Here is a 21,592-nt window from a genome sequence, read left to right on the forward strand (position 1 = left end):
ACTGTCTTAAAGTCTAAGATTGCACCTTGATTCAGTGGAACACAAACAGAAATCTTTTAAAATGCATATTTCCTTCTTGTCAACTATGTGACAGGGGCAATAATACAGCATTCCATCTCTCCAGTCACAAAATGCTTCCATTTTAAAGAAGGGTTTACCAGAAGTCAAGTAAATATTGGCATTGCCGTATTTTGGAATAGAGTAATTAACATTGCAAGCTAAGTCCTATTGGGCAAAATGAGATTGTGTATAGATTTGCACTGTTAATGTGTATAGATTTGCACTGTACATTGTTTGCCCAAAGCTTCCCAGTGACTTAACAGCTGAGGTGGGATTTGAACAGGAAATATCCACTCTTTAGTTCTCCACCATTATCTGTTACACTACTCCAGCAAAAGCAAAATATTTGGAAGTAATTTATCATGTAAAATAGCGAGACTTCTTCTATTATTACTGTATTATTATTATTATTATTACTAGCCGTCTCCTGTCATGCGTTGCTGTGGCCCAGTCTATGTATATGTATTTTGTCTGTTTATATGTGTGTATATATATTTGTGCATATGTGTATATGTGTGGTTGCATATATGTATATATATGTGGGTTTGGCATGCGCTGTAATGTAATTTTTGTTTTTTGGTGTTTTAAGTCCCTTCTGTTGTGTTTTTCAGTACTTTTATGAGTGATGGTCACTTGTTGGCTGATATGTGTATTGTGTCCAAATTTGGTGTCAATTCATCCAGTGGTTTTTGAGTTATGTTAATCCCACAAACGAAAATTACATTTTTATTTATATAGATTACTAGCTGTCCCCTGCCATGCGTTGCTGTGGCCCAGTCTGTCTTTATGTGTTTTGTGTGTGTCTATATATGTATATGTGTGTGTGTATATATTTGTGTATATGTGTATATATGTGTGTTTGTGTGTATATGTGGTTTTGAGCATGCGTTGTAATGTTTTTTGTTTTGTTTTTGGGCTTTTTAAGTTCCTTCTGCTGTGTTTTTCAGTGTTTTTTTAGTGATGGTCACTCATTGGCCTGATAGGTGTATTCTGTCCAAATTTGGTGTCAATTCGTCCAGTGGTTTTTTAGTTCTATTAATCCCACAAACGAACATTACATTTTTATTTATATAGATTATTATTATTATTATTATTAGTAGTAGTAGTAGTAGTAGTAGTAGTAAAATATTTATTTATAAAGGCATTTACATCCAGACTTCTTTTGTGGGAAGTTTAAAAAACCATTCTGGACTTTGGAGCTTACTTGAAAATGATACTTGAAGGAATTACTTGAAAATGATACTTGAAGGAATATACATATATTTGTATACTGTATCTAATTTTTATTAAAAATGGAAGAAAATGTAGCCCAGAATGTATTGTCGAAGGCTTTCATGTCCGGAATCATTGAAGTGTTGTGTGGTTTCTGGGCTGAATGGCCATGTGGCCCAGAAAGTCAAGAAAAACAACAGGAGGAAACAAGAAAGATTTCCATGGACCAGGTCCTAAGAGCACCAACTACTATAAAAAGAAGGACAGTACAGTTTTAGTCACCCTCAAAAGCCTATTGACATCTAATTATGCTCATTTAAATCAAGGGGAGCATTGTGATGAGCCCTCTTAACCCACTATAGCTCTGTATCTCAAAAGGAGAAAGTTTCTTTCCCAACTGGCAAATTTGCACTCCCAGAAGCCTCTTGAGTGTCTGCGATCTGACATTCAAATGTTGTTTTGATCGCCAGGCTTCTATGAGGCCAGAAAATCTAGCTAATATCATGCTTCACTGGCATGAAATTACTGCCATGGTGTTTTTGATACATAAATGGTTATTTTTAATAGTATTTTTTCACTTGCATACTTTTCTGATCAGGCGTAGGGGATTTCAGTATAAGTGACGTCAGTTTTCTGCCGGATCCTTGTGCGCTTCCTGAGCACCAAAAGAAACGTTCCTTAAATGAGAAGGAAAAGCTGATCTATGCCCCTCTGTCAGGCGTTGGAGGCTTAGTATATGACAAAGATGCAGTTTATATTGACCTTGGAGGAAGTCATGCTCATCAAGTGGAGGAGGTAAGAATTTTAGGCTCTTGACTTAATTCATTGTCTAGTAATCCAGTATTGGTTCTTGAAGAAATCAATTCTAACCACTCTTGGGTTTCAATGCTATGGGTTATGATTTTGGATAATGTGATTTTAATAAGTGTTTTAAGGTTTGATTTATTTTTAATGACTGTTTTAATGTATGTATGTTTACATGGCATCGAATCATTGCCTATATATGTAAGCTGCCTTGAGTCCCCTACGAGGTTGAGAAAGGCAGAGTATAAATATGGCAAATAAATAAATAAATGCTAAATTTGTCAGGTTTTGTTGCATGTAACTAATTGTTTTGGAGAAAGTCTCCCATACTATGTAATATTTTGCACCTAGAATGAATGAAGCTACACTCCTCAGCAAGTTTTGATTATACTGGGGCAAAGAGTGTGAATAGACTGGCAAAAGGAATAGTCTTTGGATAAACTAGAATGGTGGAAATGGTTTTAGCTTGTCAAAAGGAGTGACTGTGTTTCTCGAACCGTCTGATATTGAAGACTAGCATTTTTCCTCCCAATATCACAGGGACTTCTACAGTTGTTTTAGAGGTCTGAAACACATGCCCTATGAGGAGTGACTTAAAGAGCTGAGCTTATTTAGCCTACAGAAGAAAAGGTTGAGAGGAGAAATGATTACCATGTATAAATATTTGAAAGGTTGTTATAAGGAAGAGGGAGCAGGCTTGTTTTCTGATGCATTGGAAACTAGGACTTGGAGCAATGGGTTCAAATCACAGGAAAGGAGATTCCACCTGAACATTAGGAAGAACTTTTTGACCGTGAGATGAGCTGTTCAGCAGTTGAACTCTCTGCCTTGGAGTGTAATGGAAGCTCCTTCCTTGGGGGCTTTTAAACAGAGGGTGGATGGACATCTGTCAGGGGTGCATTGATTGTGCTTTTCCTGTATGGCAGGGAGTTGGACTGGATGGCCCCTATGGCCTTTTCTAACTCTGTTACTCTTTGATTCTGGAGTTCTTCAGGAACTCAGCACAGATTGCTGTGGAACCAGCACAGGTCCATAGACTACCTTTTTTGTGTAGAAATTAACTAGAGTACATTCTGATGATTAATCTTTCTCTGTGTTGATTGTAATAGTTTTCTAATCACTCTTTCAGGAAAAAACAAGATAGAAAGTTGTCCTGTTGAGGTGGTTCAGTGCTCCGTGCTTTAAAAAAATCTTGGAACATCTTATAATTAAAAGCAGTACATTACATTTTATGTTTTTACTATTGATAATTGCAAGTGGAAACAGTCACATTGTTTGAAAAGGACTGCAAGCAATTAAAAAAATCAGATGCATTAAAAAATTGTCTGAAGGAATAATAGCCTCTTTCGCCCAGCTTTTTTGTATCCAGTATAATGTAATTAAATGACTGTTAATCAGATCATTAGAAAACAGTTTTGAAACAATTTTGTATTTTCAGGATGATGTAAAACCGAACCATGAACTTGTCCAGAGCCTCATTTCTACACACTCAACCATTGATGCCAAAATGGCCTCAAGCAAAGTATCTCTCTTTATGGATTCCACACCTTTAGAGGCTGGAGATATTGAAAACCAAGAGTAAGTTTCAGGCTTCTGATCAATTAAAGGCAATATTTCTTGATTACAAGCAGGAGCATTTTAACTTACAATTAAAAAAAATATTTACTCCTTCCAGAAAATGCAGTCCTAAAGCAGCTGGGTGCAACCATGTCAGAACTGCAGTTCTGTGGGACAATACCAAAAATTTTTGAAACTCCAGTATTTACTTGAATAGGGGCACATAGCCCTCATAGTGAGGGTCAACAATGTTTAGTGATTTGATTATGACTTGGGAAAGCCAGGGTTTGAATTTAGCTATGGAAAGCAAAGGGGGGATCTTGGGCAAGTTTCTCAGCCTCAGAAGAAGGCAGCCCTCCCTGAATACAATTGTGCCAAGGCTACCTTATTATAGAATTGCTGAGCTTGACTTGAAGGCACATAACAACAATAACATCAGTAAAGTATAAAGTTGGTTTTTGGAGTGGATTTGATTGAAAGGTAATAAACTAGTTCACATATTCAATCTTCATTATTCCAGTTCTAGAACTGGCTTATTTTTCTAGACCAGCAGATAGATTAAAAAGCCACAAATGTCACTCTAGCGAAGTAAACTTTTAACATCTTCATTTATGAATACCATATATACTCAAGTATAAGCTGAGTTTTTCAGCCCCTTTTTAAGGCTGAAAAAGCCCCCCTCGGCTTATACTTGAGTCAAAGTTATTTATTAATTTACTCTGTTATTATTATTATTATTATTATTATTATTATGTTTATTGTTTATTATTTTACTCTATTTTTATTACGTTTATTATTTTACTCTATTATTACATTATTACATTTACATTATTTTACTCTATTATTGTTTTTATTACTTTTGTTATTATTACATTTCCATTATTTTACTCTATTTATTATTATTTTTATTACGTTTACTATCTTTATTATTATTGGAAGAATATGTAAGGCCATTTACATTGAAGAATGTTAGAATAATGAGTTGGACAATCTTATCATAAATTACAGTATTATGTCAATAATCAAAAACATTTAACCTACTGATGCCTCAATTTATGTAATTGTATTGGTATCTATTTTTATTTGGAAATTTACCAGTAGCTGCTGCATTTCCCGACCTTGGCTTATACTCAAGTCAATACGTTTTCTCAGTTTTTTGATGTAAAATTAGGAGCCTCGGGTTATATTTAAGTCTGCTTATACTCAAGTATATAGGGTAGTTTGTGAAACTTGTCTTCACATTTGATTCTGCTTTTTTCTCCTTATTTTGAAAGGATTTTTTCAATGCCTGAAGAAGAAAAAAAACTTGACCCACATTCTGGGAGGGTACGGCGGAGGGCAGTGTTCAAAGATGAAAAAAATGAAGATGCGGGGAGTGATGAGGAAGATGAAGACATGTCTGAGGATGAGGATGAAGATGGGAGTGATGGTGACAATGACAACGAGGGAGAAGAACATAATGATGAAGATTTGTCAGAGCAACACTTGATTTTGTCACCTTCTAGACATCTTAAAGAAGAAACCAAAGAAGCAACTCTAACAGAACTGCCAGCCTTTGCTGATAGTGATGACGATCTAGAGATGAGTTCAAGTGAAGAGGAAGAAGGAGAGGAGGAGGGCCTTGATGGGGATAGAGGAGAAACAGATGGAGGGGAACCACAACATGTCGAAGAGGAGATAATGGATTTTGAAACTACATCCAGAAATACAGATTTACTTAATAAACCAATGCGTTGCAACAAAAAAGACAGACGGTTAAAAAATAGTAATACCCTTGGTAAAACAGTAGCTTCTACTACAGATTCTGGAAATGGGACCACTGAAGAAGCATCAGCATCTGAATCAGAAGATTCTTCCTTGGAAGAGGAAGAAGAATCAATGGATGATTCTGACACTGAAGAATCTGATAGTGGCGACTTCCAAACAGAAAGTGCTGAAAGCCGTGAACTTGGGGCTGTAAATTATAATGATGATGTTGAACAGCTCTTGAAAGAGGATGAGGAATACAAAGAGGCACCTGACCTTTCTGCAGACACAGATGGTATGTACATACCCATGTCTTCATTTGTATATCTGACGCTGTATTTACATGTTGTTGGCGGTTTCCCTTAATTAATTCATCATTCTAATACATATAAAGGCAAAGGTAAAAGTTTCCCCTTGACAATAAGTCCAATCGTGTCCAACTCTGGAGGGTGGTGCACATCTCCCTTTCTAAGCCAAAGAGCCAGCATTGTCTGTAGATGCCTCCAAGGTCCCTTTTCTGGGCAAGGTGCTGGAGTGGGTGGTCGCCTTCCAGCTCCAGGGTTTTCTAGATGACATCAACTACCTGGATCAGTCACAGTCTGGTTTCAGGCCTGGCCACGGCACTGAGACGGCTTTGGTCGACTTGGTGGATGACCTCCGTTGACAGCTTGACAGGGGGAGTTTGACTCTGTTGGTCCTCTTGGACAACTCAGCGGCTTTCGATACCATCGATCATGGTATCCTTCTGGGTCGACTCTCTGGGATGGGTCTCGGGGGCACGGTTTTGTCGTGGCTCCGGTCCTTCCTGGAGGGCTGATCCCAGATGGTGAAGCTGGGAGATGCCTGCTCGGACCCCTGGCCTTTGACCTGTGGGGTCCCGCAAGGCTCTATTTTATCTCCCATGCTTTTTAACATCTACATGAAACCGCTGGGAGAGGTCATCCGGAGTTTTGGAGTTGGGTGCCATCTCTATGCAGATGACACACAACTCTACTACTCATTTCTACCTAATTCCAAGGAAGTCCCTCGAGTGCTTGGCCGCTGTGGCTATCTGGATGAGGAGGAACAAACTGAAGATCAATCCCGACAAGACAGAGGTCCTCCTGGTCGATCGTAAACCGGATCGGGGTATAGGGTGGCAACCTGTGCTGGATGGGGTTACACTCCCCCTGAAGTCACAGGTCCGCAGTTTGGGAGTCCTCTTGGATTCATCTCTTACGCTTGAGGCTCAGACGTCGGCGGTGTCCGGAAGGGCTTTTGCACAATTGAGACTCGTGCGCCAAATGCAACCTTACCTCGCAAAGGCTGATCTGGCCAGGGTGGTCCACGCCTTGGTCACCTCTAGATTGGACTACTGTAATGCGCTCTATGTGGGGCTGCCCTTGAAAATGGCTCAGAAATTTCAGTTAGTCCAACGGGCGGCGGCCAGGATGTTAACTGGTGCTCCTTACAGAGAGAGGTCAACCCTCCTGTTCAAGGAGCTCCATTGGCTGCCGTTCATTTTCCGGTCCCAATTCAAGGTGCAGGTGCTCACCTACAAAGCCCTAAACGGTTTGGGACCTGCCTACCTGCATGACCGCATCTCTGTTTATGAACCTGCACGCTCCCTTCGTTCATCTGGAGAGGCCCTGCTCACGATTCCACCTGCATTGCAAGCGCGGTTGGTGGGGATGAGGGACAGGGCCTTCTCTGTGGTAGCCTCCCCCGACTCTGGAATGCCCTCCCCAAGGACATCAGACAGGCCCCTACATTGGCAGTCTTTAGGAAGAGTTTGAAGACGGCTATTTCGGTGTGCCTTTCCAGAATAGGAAACCCCAGCAATATGTCCCAGAAGCACTTTACTAGAGACTTAAGATTGTCTGCACATTGTACTTACCCAGAATTCCTTATATTTCATGTCTTACTCAGCACTTTTAATCTGTACCCATTCACACTTGGCCCGGCCTTAGTTTTATTGTGCTATGGTGTACTGTTTTTACTGTTTACTGTTATTGCTTTAATGTTTTGATTTGCTTTATGGTTTATGTGTATTGTCGTTTTATTGAGGCCTTGGCCTTTGTAAGCTGCATCGAGTCCTTCGGGAGATGTTAGCGGGGTACAAATAAAGATAATAATAATAATAATAATAATAATAATAATAATAATAGCCAGTATGACTGCATGGAGCGGCGTTACCTTCCCGCCGAAGCGGTACCTATTGATCTCACATTTGTATATTTTCGAACTGCTGGGTTGGCAGAAGCTGGGGCTAACAGTGGGAGCTCACCCTGCTCCCCAGATTCAAACCGCTGACCTTTCGGTCATCAAGTTCAACAGCTCAGTGGTTTAACCTGTTGTGCCACCGGGGCCTCCTCTAATATGGATAAGGAAACAATATTTTCTTCCTCCAGGTGCACTTAAATGGAAAGAAGACCTTACTCGAAAGGCTGCTGAGGCTTTTCTGAGGCAGCAACAGACAACTCCCAATCTCCGTAAACTTGTTTATGGCACAGGTAAAAATACTCTTCTTTATATTTGTCAGAGAAGACAAATGGGCTAGCAGTATGGCCTGGGGAAGGAGAGAGAGAGAGAGAGAAAAGCCTACTTCTGAGCCTACTTCTTATGCTTTTGTGAGCTAATCGTTCAATATCCGCTGATTTTTTTCTCGATCTTATAAAAGGTTCGCAAGGTCCTGCTTCCATAGGCTTTTGCTAGTCAGACTACTGACTGTAGTTTAAATGCTAGTTTATCCATAGAACATGGGCAACTTGAAAGAAAAGAGAACCATTTGTTTACACAGCATAGGAAAGCTGCTTTGACGGATTACATGGATTCTCATTTGTCACAGCCAAAAATGCCGATGGCTGCTACATACTAAACAGGGTTGTCTCCTGAAAGGCACCCTTACTTTCTAGGCTCTAATACAAGGGCAAAACTTGGAAAAGTTACTTTTGGGACTGCAGCTCTCAGAGTCTGTGGTGTGAGGGCCATGATGGTTGGAGGGTGTTTCCAGCTCTGGTACTGATTTTGGGGATAGTATTTTGGGTCATGGTTTCTTCGACATACACCTATTATTTAATAGCATGGGATAACAGATGGCAAAAATGATTGTTTCAGAAAAAACGGAAGCACACAAAACTTAAATGAACTAAAGTTTCTTGTTCTTATTCAGTGGCTGAAGATGAGGGAGATGAAGAAGAAAATGAAGAACTTGGAGGATTGTTCCATGTCAGCCGCCCCGACACAGAATCAAAGCGAAAAGCCGATGCCCTCGATTGCTCCAAATTTCATGTTGAAGCCCCACAAGACTGGGACTTAGATGAGGTGCTTCTACTAAAAATATTTTGCTTACAGTGTTCTTAGAATGATGTACTCTAGGTGTAGTCCTCTTGTGAGCCAACTGAGTTTAAGCAAATAAATAAACAAAGCTGTTCCAGGATGCAGGTGCTCTGGGATTGCTATACAAACGTCATCCTCTCCGTACTAGTTCCTGGAAACAGTGAAGGCTGGGAACAGAGGGGTGGTGATGGACACCAAATGTATTAATTTCTGGTCTCCCGGAATTGTTGAATTTGCTGGTGAAGAGGACAGTCATGGTTGGGGTTTGGAAATGGAAGAGTGGATGGTACACCAGAATTAGAGGGGACATACCTGGCAATGCTTTTCAAGGAAAAAGTGCAGGTGATTGCACCTCAGTTGTAATGGAACTACACTCAGATAGGATGGAGGCATTTAAGATAGAGATTGCCTTTTTCTAAATAAATAAAAGAAGACAATACCATATTCAGGCATGAGATGATACAATAACAAAGCCCTCACTTAGGTGTTCAGCTGAGTCAATCTTACCAAACCAGCAAATCTTTCCTTGTTAAAAAAAATTGCTGCAGCTAAATTTTTATTTTGGCTTTTTTCAAAAAGTTATGAATTGGCTGCAGCATATGATTTTGGAAGTAGTTGGGATTTGTAGTATGTTGAAGCCCCACAAGATTGGGACTTAGATGAGGTGTTTCTACTAAAAAAGTTGAGATCTTTGTAATTTGCCACCTCTAGTATGAATCTTCAGGATGCGAAAAGTATGTATATGTTCACACACAATATATTAATATGTATGTTTATATATAAAAGAGGGAGCCCCCAGTCGCGCAGCAGGTTAAACTGCTGAGATGCTGAACTTGCTGACTGAAACGTCGACAGTTGAAACCCGGAGAGCAGGGTGAGGTCCTGCTGTTAGCCCCAGCTCTTGCCAACCTAGCAGTTCAAAAACATGCAAATGTGAGATCAATAGGTACTGCTCTGGCGGGAAGGTAATGGCACGCCATGCAGTCATGCAGGTCACATGACCTTGGAGTTGTCTTCAGACAACACCAGTAATATCATTATGCTTCTCATATCATTGAGCCCCTGGTGGCGCAGCTGTTTAAACTGCTGAGCTACTGAACTTGCAGAATGAAAGATAAGCAGTTCAAATCCGGGGAGCGGGGTGAGCTCCTACTATTAGTCCCAGCTTCTGCCAACCTATCAGTTCGCAAACATGCAAATGTGAGTAGATCAATAGGTACTGCTCTGGCGAGAAGGTAACGGCGCTCCATGCAGTCATGCGGGCCACATGACCTTGGAGGTGTCTACGGACAACGGCAGCTCTTTGGCTTAGAAATGGCGATGAGCATCACCCCTCAGAGTCAGACACAACTAGACTTAATATCAAGGAGAAACCTTTACATTTACTTACATATAAAATATGTATTTGAGACTGTAAAATACAGAATATAATTCAATTTGTTTTAAAGGTGTTCACACAACTTTTTCCTTTTTATCTAAAAAGTTCATACTCTATCCTTTGGCAGGTTATGAACAGTATCAGAGACTGTTTTGTGACTGGAAATTGGGAAGCTGATAAAGATGCAGCCAAACTACTGAAAGAAGATGGTAAATTAGAAACTTTTTGTTGCTGGTTAGCTAGTTTGCTCTGATAGCTGCAGTTCAAAGTTCTTGTTTTGTAATATTGTAACTGAGTCTTTATTTAGCTGTGAAGCTGTTTTGAAGAAAAAAACAAAAATAAATGAACTGGAAATAGCCAGTGAATTTTATGTAGAAAGAAAAAACAATGTTTCAGGGTATGTAAAAGAAGATTACAAGTCCTGAAATTGCTTTGAGTATATCATAAATGAAGTAAAGGCTCATGGAAATATGTCAAGGAAAGCAACAATTGCAGGAGTGATAGGGATGATTTGCTCAAAGCTGCCATTTTGAGAGAGAAGCAGTAGGTAGGAAAAGATTTTTGTTCAAATTTGTTTCTAGTTAAGAAGGAATAGTCTCTTGGGTATCTGATTCTTTTGCTGACAGATTTGAGTGACAGTGTATTCCTCTCCTTGTTTTTATGAGAGATGGGGATGCAGACATGTTTGGGAAACAGGTTTCATATAACCTCTGTTAAGTAATTGGCATTAGACATTTTTTTAAAATGATGTGTTGTTTCTTATTTATATATTACCATAACTTACTCTTAGCCTAAAAGGAAGGGCACATAGCCAGTCTAAGTAAATCATAGGGAGGAGAGAGCAAGCTTGTTTTCTGCCGCCCTGGAGATTTGGACACAGAACAGTGGCTTCAAACTACAAGAAAGCAGATTCCACTTGAACATTAGGAAGAACTTCCTGACTGTGAGAGCTGTTCAGCAGTGGAACTCTCTGCCCGGGAGTGTGGTGGAGGCTCCTTCTTTGGAGGCTTTTAAACAGAGGCTGGATGGCCATCTGCCGGGGGTGCTTTGAATGCAATGTTCCTGCTTCTTGGCAGGGGGTTGGACTGGATGGCCCATGAGGTCTCTTCCAACTCTATGATTCTAATATTCTATGATCCATATACTGCTTTCTAATAGGTTTCCTTCCTTATGAAGAGATCCAAAATAGAAACACATGGGGAAGATAGGCATTCAAGCTTAAAAGAGAATGCATTAATAAGCACGCACGATTCAAAGCTTTTTTGGTGATATATCAGGTGACTTTATAATGAAGAATTGTTGAAAAATATTGATGATGTTCCTGTTTCTGCTTTTAACAGAAGAGTTATACGGTGATTTTGAAGATCTTGAAACTGGAACGATACACAAAGGAAAACCAGAAGATCAAGGAGATGAGGTTTGAGGAAAATACATATATGATTGTCAGGGCTTAATCTTTTGACAAGATTTAAAGATGCGTGTGTAGAATACATAATTTATATGTACTACTAGCCGTCCCCTGCCACACATTGCTGTGGCCCAGTCTGTGTATGTAAAGAAGTTGATTATAAATTATATGATTTTAACTGTATTGGTGTTTAGATTGGCTGCAGTAATGCTGGAGCGGCCTAAGTCAGAGGAGTGCGTTGCCATGGAGACGGTGCTGTAGAGAAGTGGGAGGAGCTTAGAGGGGAGAGTTTGAAAAACGACAGTTTAAGTTCAGTCAGAGTTAGGGTTTAGGGTTAGAGGAGTGAGCAGTCAGGAGTTAAGATTGGAGGGTGAGGAATTGGTAGAGGAAAGATTAGGAGGTTATAGCTGTAAAAGAGTGAATTGTGAAGCAAAGTTTTGAGGCTTTGGAAAGCCAGATTAAACTACTGGAAGTTTCTTAGCCTAGAGAGGCTGATAAGGGAAACATAACCAGTATTCCGTTAGTCTAAAGAAAGGCTAAAGAATAAGCTTATTAAGTATCTGATCAAGGGAGGATCAGATAAGGGAGGCATCCCTGTATTGGAACTTTGTTTTGTAATAAGTGCTTCACCTCAGGAAGATACTGTATAACCTGAAAAAGTGTAACATTCAACTAACCAAGCATTATTCTGAGTTCTATAAGAAAAGTTACAATTTGCAACCACACGCTTTGTGCTCAATAAACCTGTTAACTTTTGTTTGAAGACTGCCTCACCTCCATTAATTCTGCGTCCAGTGTGCCATATCTCCCAATAATACCTCACATCACACGTTGGTGGCACCATTAAGAGTAATAAATAATAAATTGTCCCTCCTCTCTCCTAACTCGTTACAGTGTATATGTGCTTTGTGTGTGTATGTGCGTGTATATATTTTTGTATATGTATGTTTGCGTGTGTGTGTGTGTATATATATATATGGTTTTGCGCATGCATTGTAATGTATTTTTTAAAGTCTCCTCGGCTGTGTTTTTCAGTGTTTTTATGAGTGATTGTCACTCATTGGCCTGATAGGTGTATTGTGTCCAAATTTGGTGTCAATTCGTCCAGTGGTTTTTGAGTTATGTTAATCCCACAAACGAACATTACATTTTTATTTATTTAGATTCTTCAGTATTTATAATTAATTAAATGTTGCTAAACACATGGCTCCATTTCTGTCTATGCCTATCCCCTTTTGGATGAACTGCCTTTCATTGGATAGACTTTGGTGCTACATTACATAAATTACATTAACACCATGCAGAACTATCACACAAACCATGGTTTGTCATTTGTGGAATGATAAAATCCTCACTTTCAAGGCATGTTCTTACATTAACTACTAACTGCTCGAATCCCTTTAGACAGAAAGTCAGAGATAAGAAAAACATTTCTCTTTCCCTTAGGGAGAAAATGCAGAAGAAAAAGAAGACAATGCAGATGAAGATGCAAAAACTGTTGGGGAAGAAGAGGAAAAGAAAAAACGCATGGATAAGAAACGTAAACTGAAAGAAATGTTTGATGCTGAATATGATGAGGGGGATGCCACCTACTTTGATGATCTGAAAGGGGAGATGCAGAAACAGGCTCAGGTATGAACATTATGCTTGAGAGAGTATTATATAAGCTCTAGTTTGAATATCTTTTTTTCTGTCTTTTTTAATTAAAGGCTGACTACTGTGTGGTTTGAAATCTCTTTGAGAGAGGAATGTGAATTTTTCCTTCTTGTGATTTAATATGTGCTAGGAGAAACATAATGCTAGTGTACATTTTAAAAACATTTTGCAATGTTTGTGGAGGATAAGTAATGGTGGGACTTTGCTTCTTGTTAGCAGTTCTTCCACTATGTTCTGATATATATTGTGTTCGCTTGACTATGAATATCGAATTTCTAGTCTTGCACCTCCCACTTGGCTGAATGCTGTAAAATTCTGTAGGGGCGAAACTGTTGGCATGTCTAATCAACTTCTTTTAATATGGCATCTGTCCAGGATCATTCCCAGATTTGTGGCAAAGTAGTCCACAGTGCCTCTCAACATGTTAACCCCCCATTGGATTTTGGCAAGAGGGAGAGGAACTCCATTATTCTTGCCATTACCTTCATCTCTGCAACACAACTGTGGGACGATTGCTGCAACTCCTTGTTCTGAACTTCCTTTTCTTTCTTTTTCTGTTTCTGTCACACAGCTTAATAGGTCTGAATTTGAAGATCAAGATGATGAAACCAGAGTTCAGTATGAGGGTTTTCGGCCAGGAATGTATATCCGGATAGAACTTGAGAATGTCCCTTGTGAACTGGTCCTGAATTTTGACCCACACTATCCACTTATCCTGGGAGGCTTGGGAAACACGGAAGGAAACGTGGGATATGTTCAGGTATGCAAACTGTGCTGTTTGCCAAAAATATGGCACAAGTCCTCTTATGCATAACATTTTCACATATGCAAATTCCCTGTCTGTGCTGTGTATTTGATTTTAAAGCGCTCAAATGAGTGTATGTGATATGCCTTGACTAAATATGATCCTTCCAAACATGTGGTGGAATATGTCTATTAAAATACCGTGCAAATTCTTAGCTTGTTCTTCTGCAAGATTTTACAAAATAGTAGGCTGGATATCATTACTAGTACCTACTAAACTAGATCCATTGATTCAGTGGAATTTATACAAGCATTGATTGATTCATTGGTTGAATCAATTGATTTAACCTAAACAGGTTTATATATTAGATTCACACATATTGGGAGCTGTTGTTGTCACTTACTGCTGTGGGAGGGGGCAACCAGTGATGTCGCACACAAGCAGCTTTTGAGGTATCTTTGGCATTAATGTTTCTTAACTATCTGTCAGCTTGGAGGATGCTGGATGCCTTCTTTTAGACCAGTGGTTTTCCACCTGTGGGTTCCCAGGTGTTTAGCCTACAACTCCCAGAAATCCCAGCCAGTTTATCAGCTGTTAGGATTTCTTGGAGTTGAAGTCCAAAACATCTGGGGACCCACGGGTTGAGAACCACAAGAACCCCACAGAATTAATGTCCACGGTGTTGCTTTTAGGGAAATGATAATGATTTATTAACAGCACTTGGGTCTTCTACCATCACTTTATTACGGTCATGAGAAGAGAGACACAGTCCCGCAGAAATACATCAGGTCTAAAGGTCGAGAGATTTAAAATTTTAAAACAAGTGCATCATTGCCATGACATCAAGACAATTAACCCAAGAACCTAAGTCAAAAGGCATATACAGGAATATATCAAAACCCAACACAATTAATGGATTTAGAAGGAAGGAAGTCTGAAGGGAGGGGATTGGAGTGCTCATGTGGCACAAAGAAGGGAAGTCCAGTCAGACAGAGGGAGGAACAACATCCATACTATAATTAAAAGACAATAATTAAAAGACTTTATTTATTTCATATCAAAAGCATTGCATAAATTAGTGTAAAACCGATAAAAATAGAAGTAGCATAGGTAGCTAAATATGTTTTGCCTAAAAACGGGCAACAGCAATGGCATTGTAGCCTCTAACAATTCTTTCTCTGTACATGAGGCAGGGCATAGTGGAGAAGCATACAGATGCGGAGTTGTCTGTTCTGCTCCACAGTCACATAAGGTGTGGGATTATTTTAAGTAGGGATAAAATAAATAGGGATTATTTTAAGTGGGATTATTTTAAGTGGCCATTTTGCCAGGTTGTCTTTTGTTCTTCCCAGTCCACTTCTGAGTCTGTTCAGGGACTTCCAAGACTATAATCCCAGTTTTCTGCTAGTTTGAAATCTTGACTTGTGCTAACTGGTACTATTAGTCATCACTTGCTGGATTTTAATCGCTGCTGTGAAGAACTTGGCGATATTATAGATTATAGCCTAGTTCTTATCTGAAAGCAGCAGGAAGATGTAAAATTGTCCAGAGCGTCCTGGGTGTTTGAGTAACCATGGTGTAATGGGACGCAATTGAATATCTCTACAGAATAGGCACTGAAGGAGCACATGTTCTGTTGTCTCTACTTGGGTCTATCTCCACCCTGATACTAACTTGGTTTCCCCACAACAAAGAAAGATAACTGAATGATCCTATAGCTTCCAGGCGTTGATGTTTCTGAGGTGAATAGATGACAGTCTTCCTTGTTCTCAGTCTCTGGTATAGGGGCCCCTGAGGCACCCTATGCCCAAGGTGATAACCAGTTGCTGTTTAACTGTTAGTTGATGAAAAGGTAACTGGTTGTAGAGTAGACTGGTTTTAGTATTGACTTGAATTGGCTTGTCAAAGCCTGGAACTCTGAGACCAACTAAAGACAAGTCCTGCCTCTAGAATTTCCTGGTGGTCTATGATCTATAACGGCTCCGTTTACCTCAGGCAAAAGGGGATGTGGCCAACTAACTGGTATAAAATGGCTCCCTTTTCCTCAGACAAAAGGGCTAACAAAATGGCTGACACAAACTAGGAAGGGTTTTCCTAAGCTCCACCCTCATAAAAGCTAACATAAAAGTAAGTGCTCTAAAACTATGGGCGAGGAAGCCAGACAAAGGGATCTGGAACTGGTGCAGCTCCAGCACACAACCCTTTGAGCATCTGTTTGGGATGAATGCTGTGGAACATTTTCTGTATTTCTTTGATCCCTGAGATCAATAATCATAATTTTATTGATTACCTGCCTCTCCTTCAGCTTAACTTAACCTGTTTCCTATTTATTTATTTATTTATTTATTTATTTATTTATTTATTTCAGGTATTTTACCCTGCCCTTCTCAACACCCTGGGGGGACTCAGGGCGGCTTCCAGCCGGCACATATTTGATGCCTACAATTAAACACAATAGAATACACAGCAAAACAGTAATTATAAATAGTTAAAAACATTGAGTGAATGCAATGAAATCTACTAGAAAAGAGAGCCAGCCTTGTGGCCGTTGTCTCGCCGAGTTCTGTAATTAGAGATTCCATTCAGCTTGTCATAATCTGTTTCCATAGCTATTGTCGTCATTGTTCTTGTCAAGTCTGCAAGATTACCCAAAGGCCTGATCCCACATCCATGTTTTTAATTTCCTTCTGAAGGAGAATAGGGATGAAGATAACCTAAGTTCCTCAGGGAGTGAATTCCACAGGCGGGGGGCCATCACTGAGAAGGCCCTATCTCTCGTCTCTGCCAATCACGTTTGTGACAAGGGCGAGGCCAAGAGCAGGGCCTCTCCAGAAGATCTTAAATTCTTAGGCGGGATGTAGGAGGAGATACGTTCAGATAGGTACGCTGGGCCGGGACCGAATAGGAGTTCACAGTCATATTTCCTTTTACATTATTAATTTTGAGCCAGTGGCTAGCAAACCTCCAATATTTCATTGATACTTTTATATACTGCAGATGTAGGGATTGCTATACTGACCATTGTTAACTGTGAGGTTTACTTTTGCTGGGATAAAGACACACGGGTTCTTGGTTTTCCTCAGATGCGCCTGAAGAAGCATCGTTGGCATAAGAAAATACTCAAGACTCGTGATCCCCTGATATTCTCATTAGGCTGGAGGCGGTTTCAGACCATCCCTATGTATTACATAGAAGACCATAATGGGCGTCATAGACTACTTAAGTATACGCCACAGCATATGCATTGTGGGACCATCTTTTGGGGTAAGAGCAAATGTCTACCATTTTCTCGCTTCAATAAAAGTATCAGGAATGTCTTATGAGATTATTTGTAAACAGGACTGGAGAACTTTTTTCCACAGTTGTTTTGCACATCAAGTTACATAATCCCCAGTCATAGGGATTATGATAGTTCCAATCCATAATATGTGAAGAATAAGAGGCCCCCATTCCTGACATTGAATAGCCATGGTGTACTGTGTAAAATGAGAGAAGTATTGGTACAAATTGTAGAGCTGGGAAAGATGTGAAAGCTGTCAGGTTCTCTTTGGGGAGGCAAGACTGTTCTGTCACCAAGCATTTATTGACAGGCTAGTTTATATTATTGATTTGTTATCTTTGGGCTTTTTGTGTGTCAGGAGCGCCTAGAGAAACTGCAAGTCCTCAAGGAGTTGCAGTTTCTCAAGGATGCAGTATTACCATCCTGTGGGAGGCTTCTCTCAGGTCCCCACATGGTAGCTGGAGCTGACAGATGGGAGCTCACCCTGCTCCCCGGATTTGAACTGCCGACCTTTTGGTCAGCAGTTCAGCCACACAAGCGTTTCACCCATTGCACCACCTTTGGACTGATACAATGCAAACAAACATTTTTTTTGTGTGCACGATGAAAGTTAGATTCCTTGTTGGTAAGTGTTTAGAGCAAGGCTATAACAATCAGAGAGTTGCTGCACCCCCCTCCCCCCAAGATAATTCTGCGATACTGAAGAGGAATACAGTGCTGGCAAATATTTTTAAAGAGGTGCCAGGCAAACTTTATACACACGAGATTGCCTCCTCTACCTTTTAAGTTATATAAAGACTCTCCCCATTCTGAAACAAGAACCGGCATTAATTTTAGGAAAAGTTTCCTGAACTTGTAATATCTTGATGCCTCATCGAAGAAGCTTGTGTATTTTTTAAATATTTGAATGACATCCCCCTTGATGTTTATCTATGCAACTATCTGATAAATTCTTTATATTGGTTTTAAAAGGAGAATGCTATCATTTGTTTACTTTCTACGTTCTTTTCAACAAAATGTAAGTCACATCCTTTAACCAATCTTTACTCCTTTCCAGGTCCTATCACACCACAAGGGACAGGATGTTTGGCAATCCAGTCAGTGAGTGGTGCAACAGTAAGTATGTCACTGTAGACAGTTTTCCTCAACCTGGTGTCTTTCAGGTATTTTAAATACTGGCTCCCATCACTTTAGTCAGAGAAGAAGAAATAGAGATTTCTGACGCTGTGCCTTAGTGCTCAATCGTTATGAACAATGAGAAAGATTCTCAACTTCTGCATACTTTAAAGTTGTCTTGGAAAAAGGACTGGAAACCAGTTTGTCCAAAACATAGCAGCTACACTCCTGACCACACTCAAAACCTGGCCTTTACTTACTTACTTACTTACTTAGGCAATCCCTCGTTTTCTGAGGATTATTGTCTTCCAGTATTCTTGTGGGTCCGTTTGTGGCTGTGGAGCCCTGTTCTTGCTCTGCATCTTTTCCGCAGTGAGGGCATTGGTTTCCAGGTGGAAGGCGGTCTTGGTCGGGGTTGGCTTGATGCGCCTTCCTCTTGGCATGTTTCTCCCTTTCGCCCTCCATTCGTGCCTCTTCAAATTCTGCAGCACTGCTGGTCACAGCTGACCTACAGCTGGAGCGCTCAAGGGCCAGGGCTTCCCAGTTCTCAGTGTCTATGCCAGAGTTTTTGAGATTGGCTTTGAGCCCATCTTTAAATCTCTTTTCTTGTCCACCAACATTCTGTTTTCCGTTCTTGAGTTTGGGCATGCAGATTCAATTCCAGGGCAAAGGATACACGTACCTTGTAAGTCTGAAGTTTCAAGGGGAGCATAATTGCATAGACCACAGGTGGAATTCCTGTTTCCAGATGTACTTTGCAATTGATCGAGAGCACCTCTGTCTTGTCTGGATTAAAGTTTCAATGTTTAGTTATCCTCATCTAATCAATTACAGTACAGAAGGAGAGATACAATTGGGTGTCATCCATGTAATGGTGACAATCCTAAAACTCTAGATAACCTTTCCCCATAGTTTGATGTAAACATTAAACAGTATGGGGGACAGAATCAAGCCTGAGAGACACCATATTCCATTGACCAAGTTGTCAAAACAGCCATCCCTTTGCACCACCGTGTGATTTCACCCCTCCTATAACCATTAGAATTACTATAGAATCCCAAGTCAATCCAGAGAAGTGGTCAAGCAGGATACCATTATCCATGATATTGAAAGCTGCTGATAAATTATTATTATTACTACTACTAATAATAATAATAATGGGGATTTAAAAATATTACTATTATCATGAATAATAATGTGGGAATTCAAGGTGACTTTTTTGTGTCAGGAGTGACTTGAGAAACTGGAAGTCGCTTCTGGTGTGAGAGAATTGACTGTCTGCAAGGATGCTGCTCAGGGGACGCCCAGATGTTTTACCACCGTGTGAGGAGGCTTCTCTCATGTCCCCACATGGGAAACTGGAGCTAACAAATGGGAGCTCAACCCACTCCCTGGATTCGAACCGTCAGCATTTTGGTCAGCAGTTCAGCCGGCACAAGGGTTTAACCCATTGTGCCACCAGGGGCTCCTTCAAGGTGGCTAACATTCCCATACTTAGTCAAGTTTAAAAAATGCAATGAAGAAGCTAAAAAAACAAATTATAACAGTGTGGTAAAAACAGATTAAAACACCATAAATATACTTAAAATGGCCTTTCAAACTTACATCCTCCTCCCTTCCCTAATCTCACCCACACCTTCCCAAAGTTTGCCTCTTATCCTTCCCCAAATGCCTGCTGGCCGAAGAAGGTCTTGACCAGCAGAACCATTAGGGATATACTTTCGCTTTTAGGTCTGCAAAGGAACCCAACGCTGTTTCTGACATGGGTTAGGTTAAAGGGTAGGTTGAAATTGATCTGGATGGATAATCTGTTTCATCCAGGAACCCAGAAGATAGTAGGCCACCACACAGTGGAACCTTGTCACCAAAAAGGATTTTGGAGACTGGCTGATAGCTTCCCAGTGTGGATGAGTCCAGGAAGGATTTTCCAATAATGGCCTCATCACAGCCTCTTTTAGGCAAAACAGAACTTCCTTTGGCTGTTTTTCAGAGCCAAGAAGGAATTGGGTTCAGGATGCAAGTGGTGGCTCTCACATCTCTACCAGTATGTATGTGGCAGCTCTCACTTCTTTCCATTCTCTGCAACCCATTTCATTTTGATGTTATAGTCTACTGTTTTTAGTCATGATTTTGTTTTACTGTTGTGATTTATATTTTAGCAGTTTGTGCATTGCGCAGAAAATTCTGGTTGGGGCATGGTTTAAAACTGGACTGATAAGCTAAAGAAAAAGATGGTATCCAACTTTGGGTCTACAGATGTTGCTGAACTTTAGCTCCTTGATATCCTTACCAATATGGCTAGTAGTAAGAGGTTGTAAGAGTTGCATAACAACAACTTCTGAGGACCCACACGTTTAGAACCATTTCTTTAAAGCATAATATGAATCCCTGCCCAGAAACACAAAGTCAATACTTGTAAGCTCCTGATCCTAGCCTAACTAAGCTGAAAGTAAAAGACACTTTATATGTAAGATTTTCAGATTTTGCTTAGTTTTGAAAAAGTTTATATAATATCTATATCTATATCTATCTATCTATCTATATATATATATATATATATATGTACAGACACACACACAGTAAACCTATCTATACTTTGATGTATTTCAGCCTGATTTTCGGATAGCTGCCACTGGAGTTGTGCTTGACTTAGATAAATCCATTAAAGTTGTGAAGAAATTAAAGTTAACGGGCTTCCCATTCAAAATTTACAAGAATACAGCATTTATCAAGGTTTGTATTCGAGAAGTAATGTTTGTGTAGATTTGTGATAGGTAATCTGTGTGATAATTTCAATTTGGAAAAAAATGTTTCTTAGATGTTACAATTCTAAATAAGCTATTGGCAATATGCCACAATGTTTGTGAAAGGCTTTGAAGCTAGCATATCTGTTTAAAATATTCAGGGATTGGTCTACAGCATTTAGCAGCTGCTCTTTCTTATTGAACTCCAAATTTTCTGGGTTTGGTACTGAGAATTTTGTAAAAGTCCCTATGTTTGAATGCCTAGGTTAATGTGTCAAGGCAGATCTACCAAGGATTATAATTTTGTAGATTCATAATTTTAACCATACATAGAATGGGAATAATAATTTTGGCTTGCTTTACAAAGCTGTTGTAAGGTATATTAATTGTACAACATTAAAACAACGTGAGCTGATAATTATTCCAGCACCTCATGCTCAATAAGTGAAACAAAATGTTCTCTCATATGTTTGTGGAAAGTAAAGCGGAAAAAAAAATCAAAAGTTTCAGTTTGGTTGTTGATTTGACTTTCACAACAAAAATGTGAATCCATAATTCACCATTGTCT

General features: G+C 39.8%; 1 protein-coding gene across 1 annotated transcript in view; it reads left to right on the forward strand.

Moving 5' to 3' along the window:
* The window catches only part of BMS1 (BMS1 ribosome biogenesis factor), a 36,094-nt gene that overhangs the window by 9,372 nt on the left and 5,130 nt on the right, over positions 1-21,592 (forward strand). Inside the window, exons 8-19 of the mRNA XM_060769056.2 lie at positions 1,871-2,067; positions 3,515-3,654; positions 4,908-5,674; positions 7,770-7,871; positions 8,531-8,682; positions 10,203-10,284; positions 11,416-11,492; positions 12,930-13,115; positions 13,711-13,899; positions 16,968-17,148; positions 18,222-18,280; positions 20,891-21,013. Of these exons, the coding sequence (XP_060625039.2) occupies positions 1,871-2,067; positions 3,515-3,654; positions 4,908-5,674; positions 7,770-7,871; positions 8,531-8,682; positions 10,203-10,284; positions 11,416-11,492; positions 12,930-13,115; positions 13,711-13,899; positions 16,968-17,148; positions 18,222-18,280; positions 20,891-21,013 (2,255 nt within the window). The remainder of the gene's footprint in view (positions 1-1,870; positions 2,068-3,514; positions 3,655-4,907; positions 5,675-7,769; positions 7,872-8,530; positions 8,683-10,202; positions 10,285-11,415; positions 11,493-12,929; positions 13,116-13,710; positions 13,900-16,967; positions 17,149-18,221; positions 18,281-20,890; positions 21,014-21,592) is intronic.

This window comes from Anolis sagrei, chromosome 3 (genome assembly GCF_037176765.1).
Source record: "Anolis sagrei isolate rAnoSag1 chromosome 3, rAnoSag1.mat, whole genome shotgun sequence".
Classification (NCBI taxonomy): Eukaryota; Metazoa; Chordata; class Lepidosauria; order Squamata; family Dactyloidae; genus Anolis; species Anolis sagrei.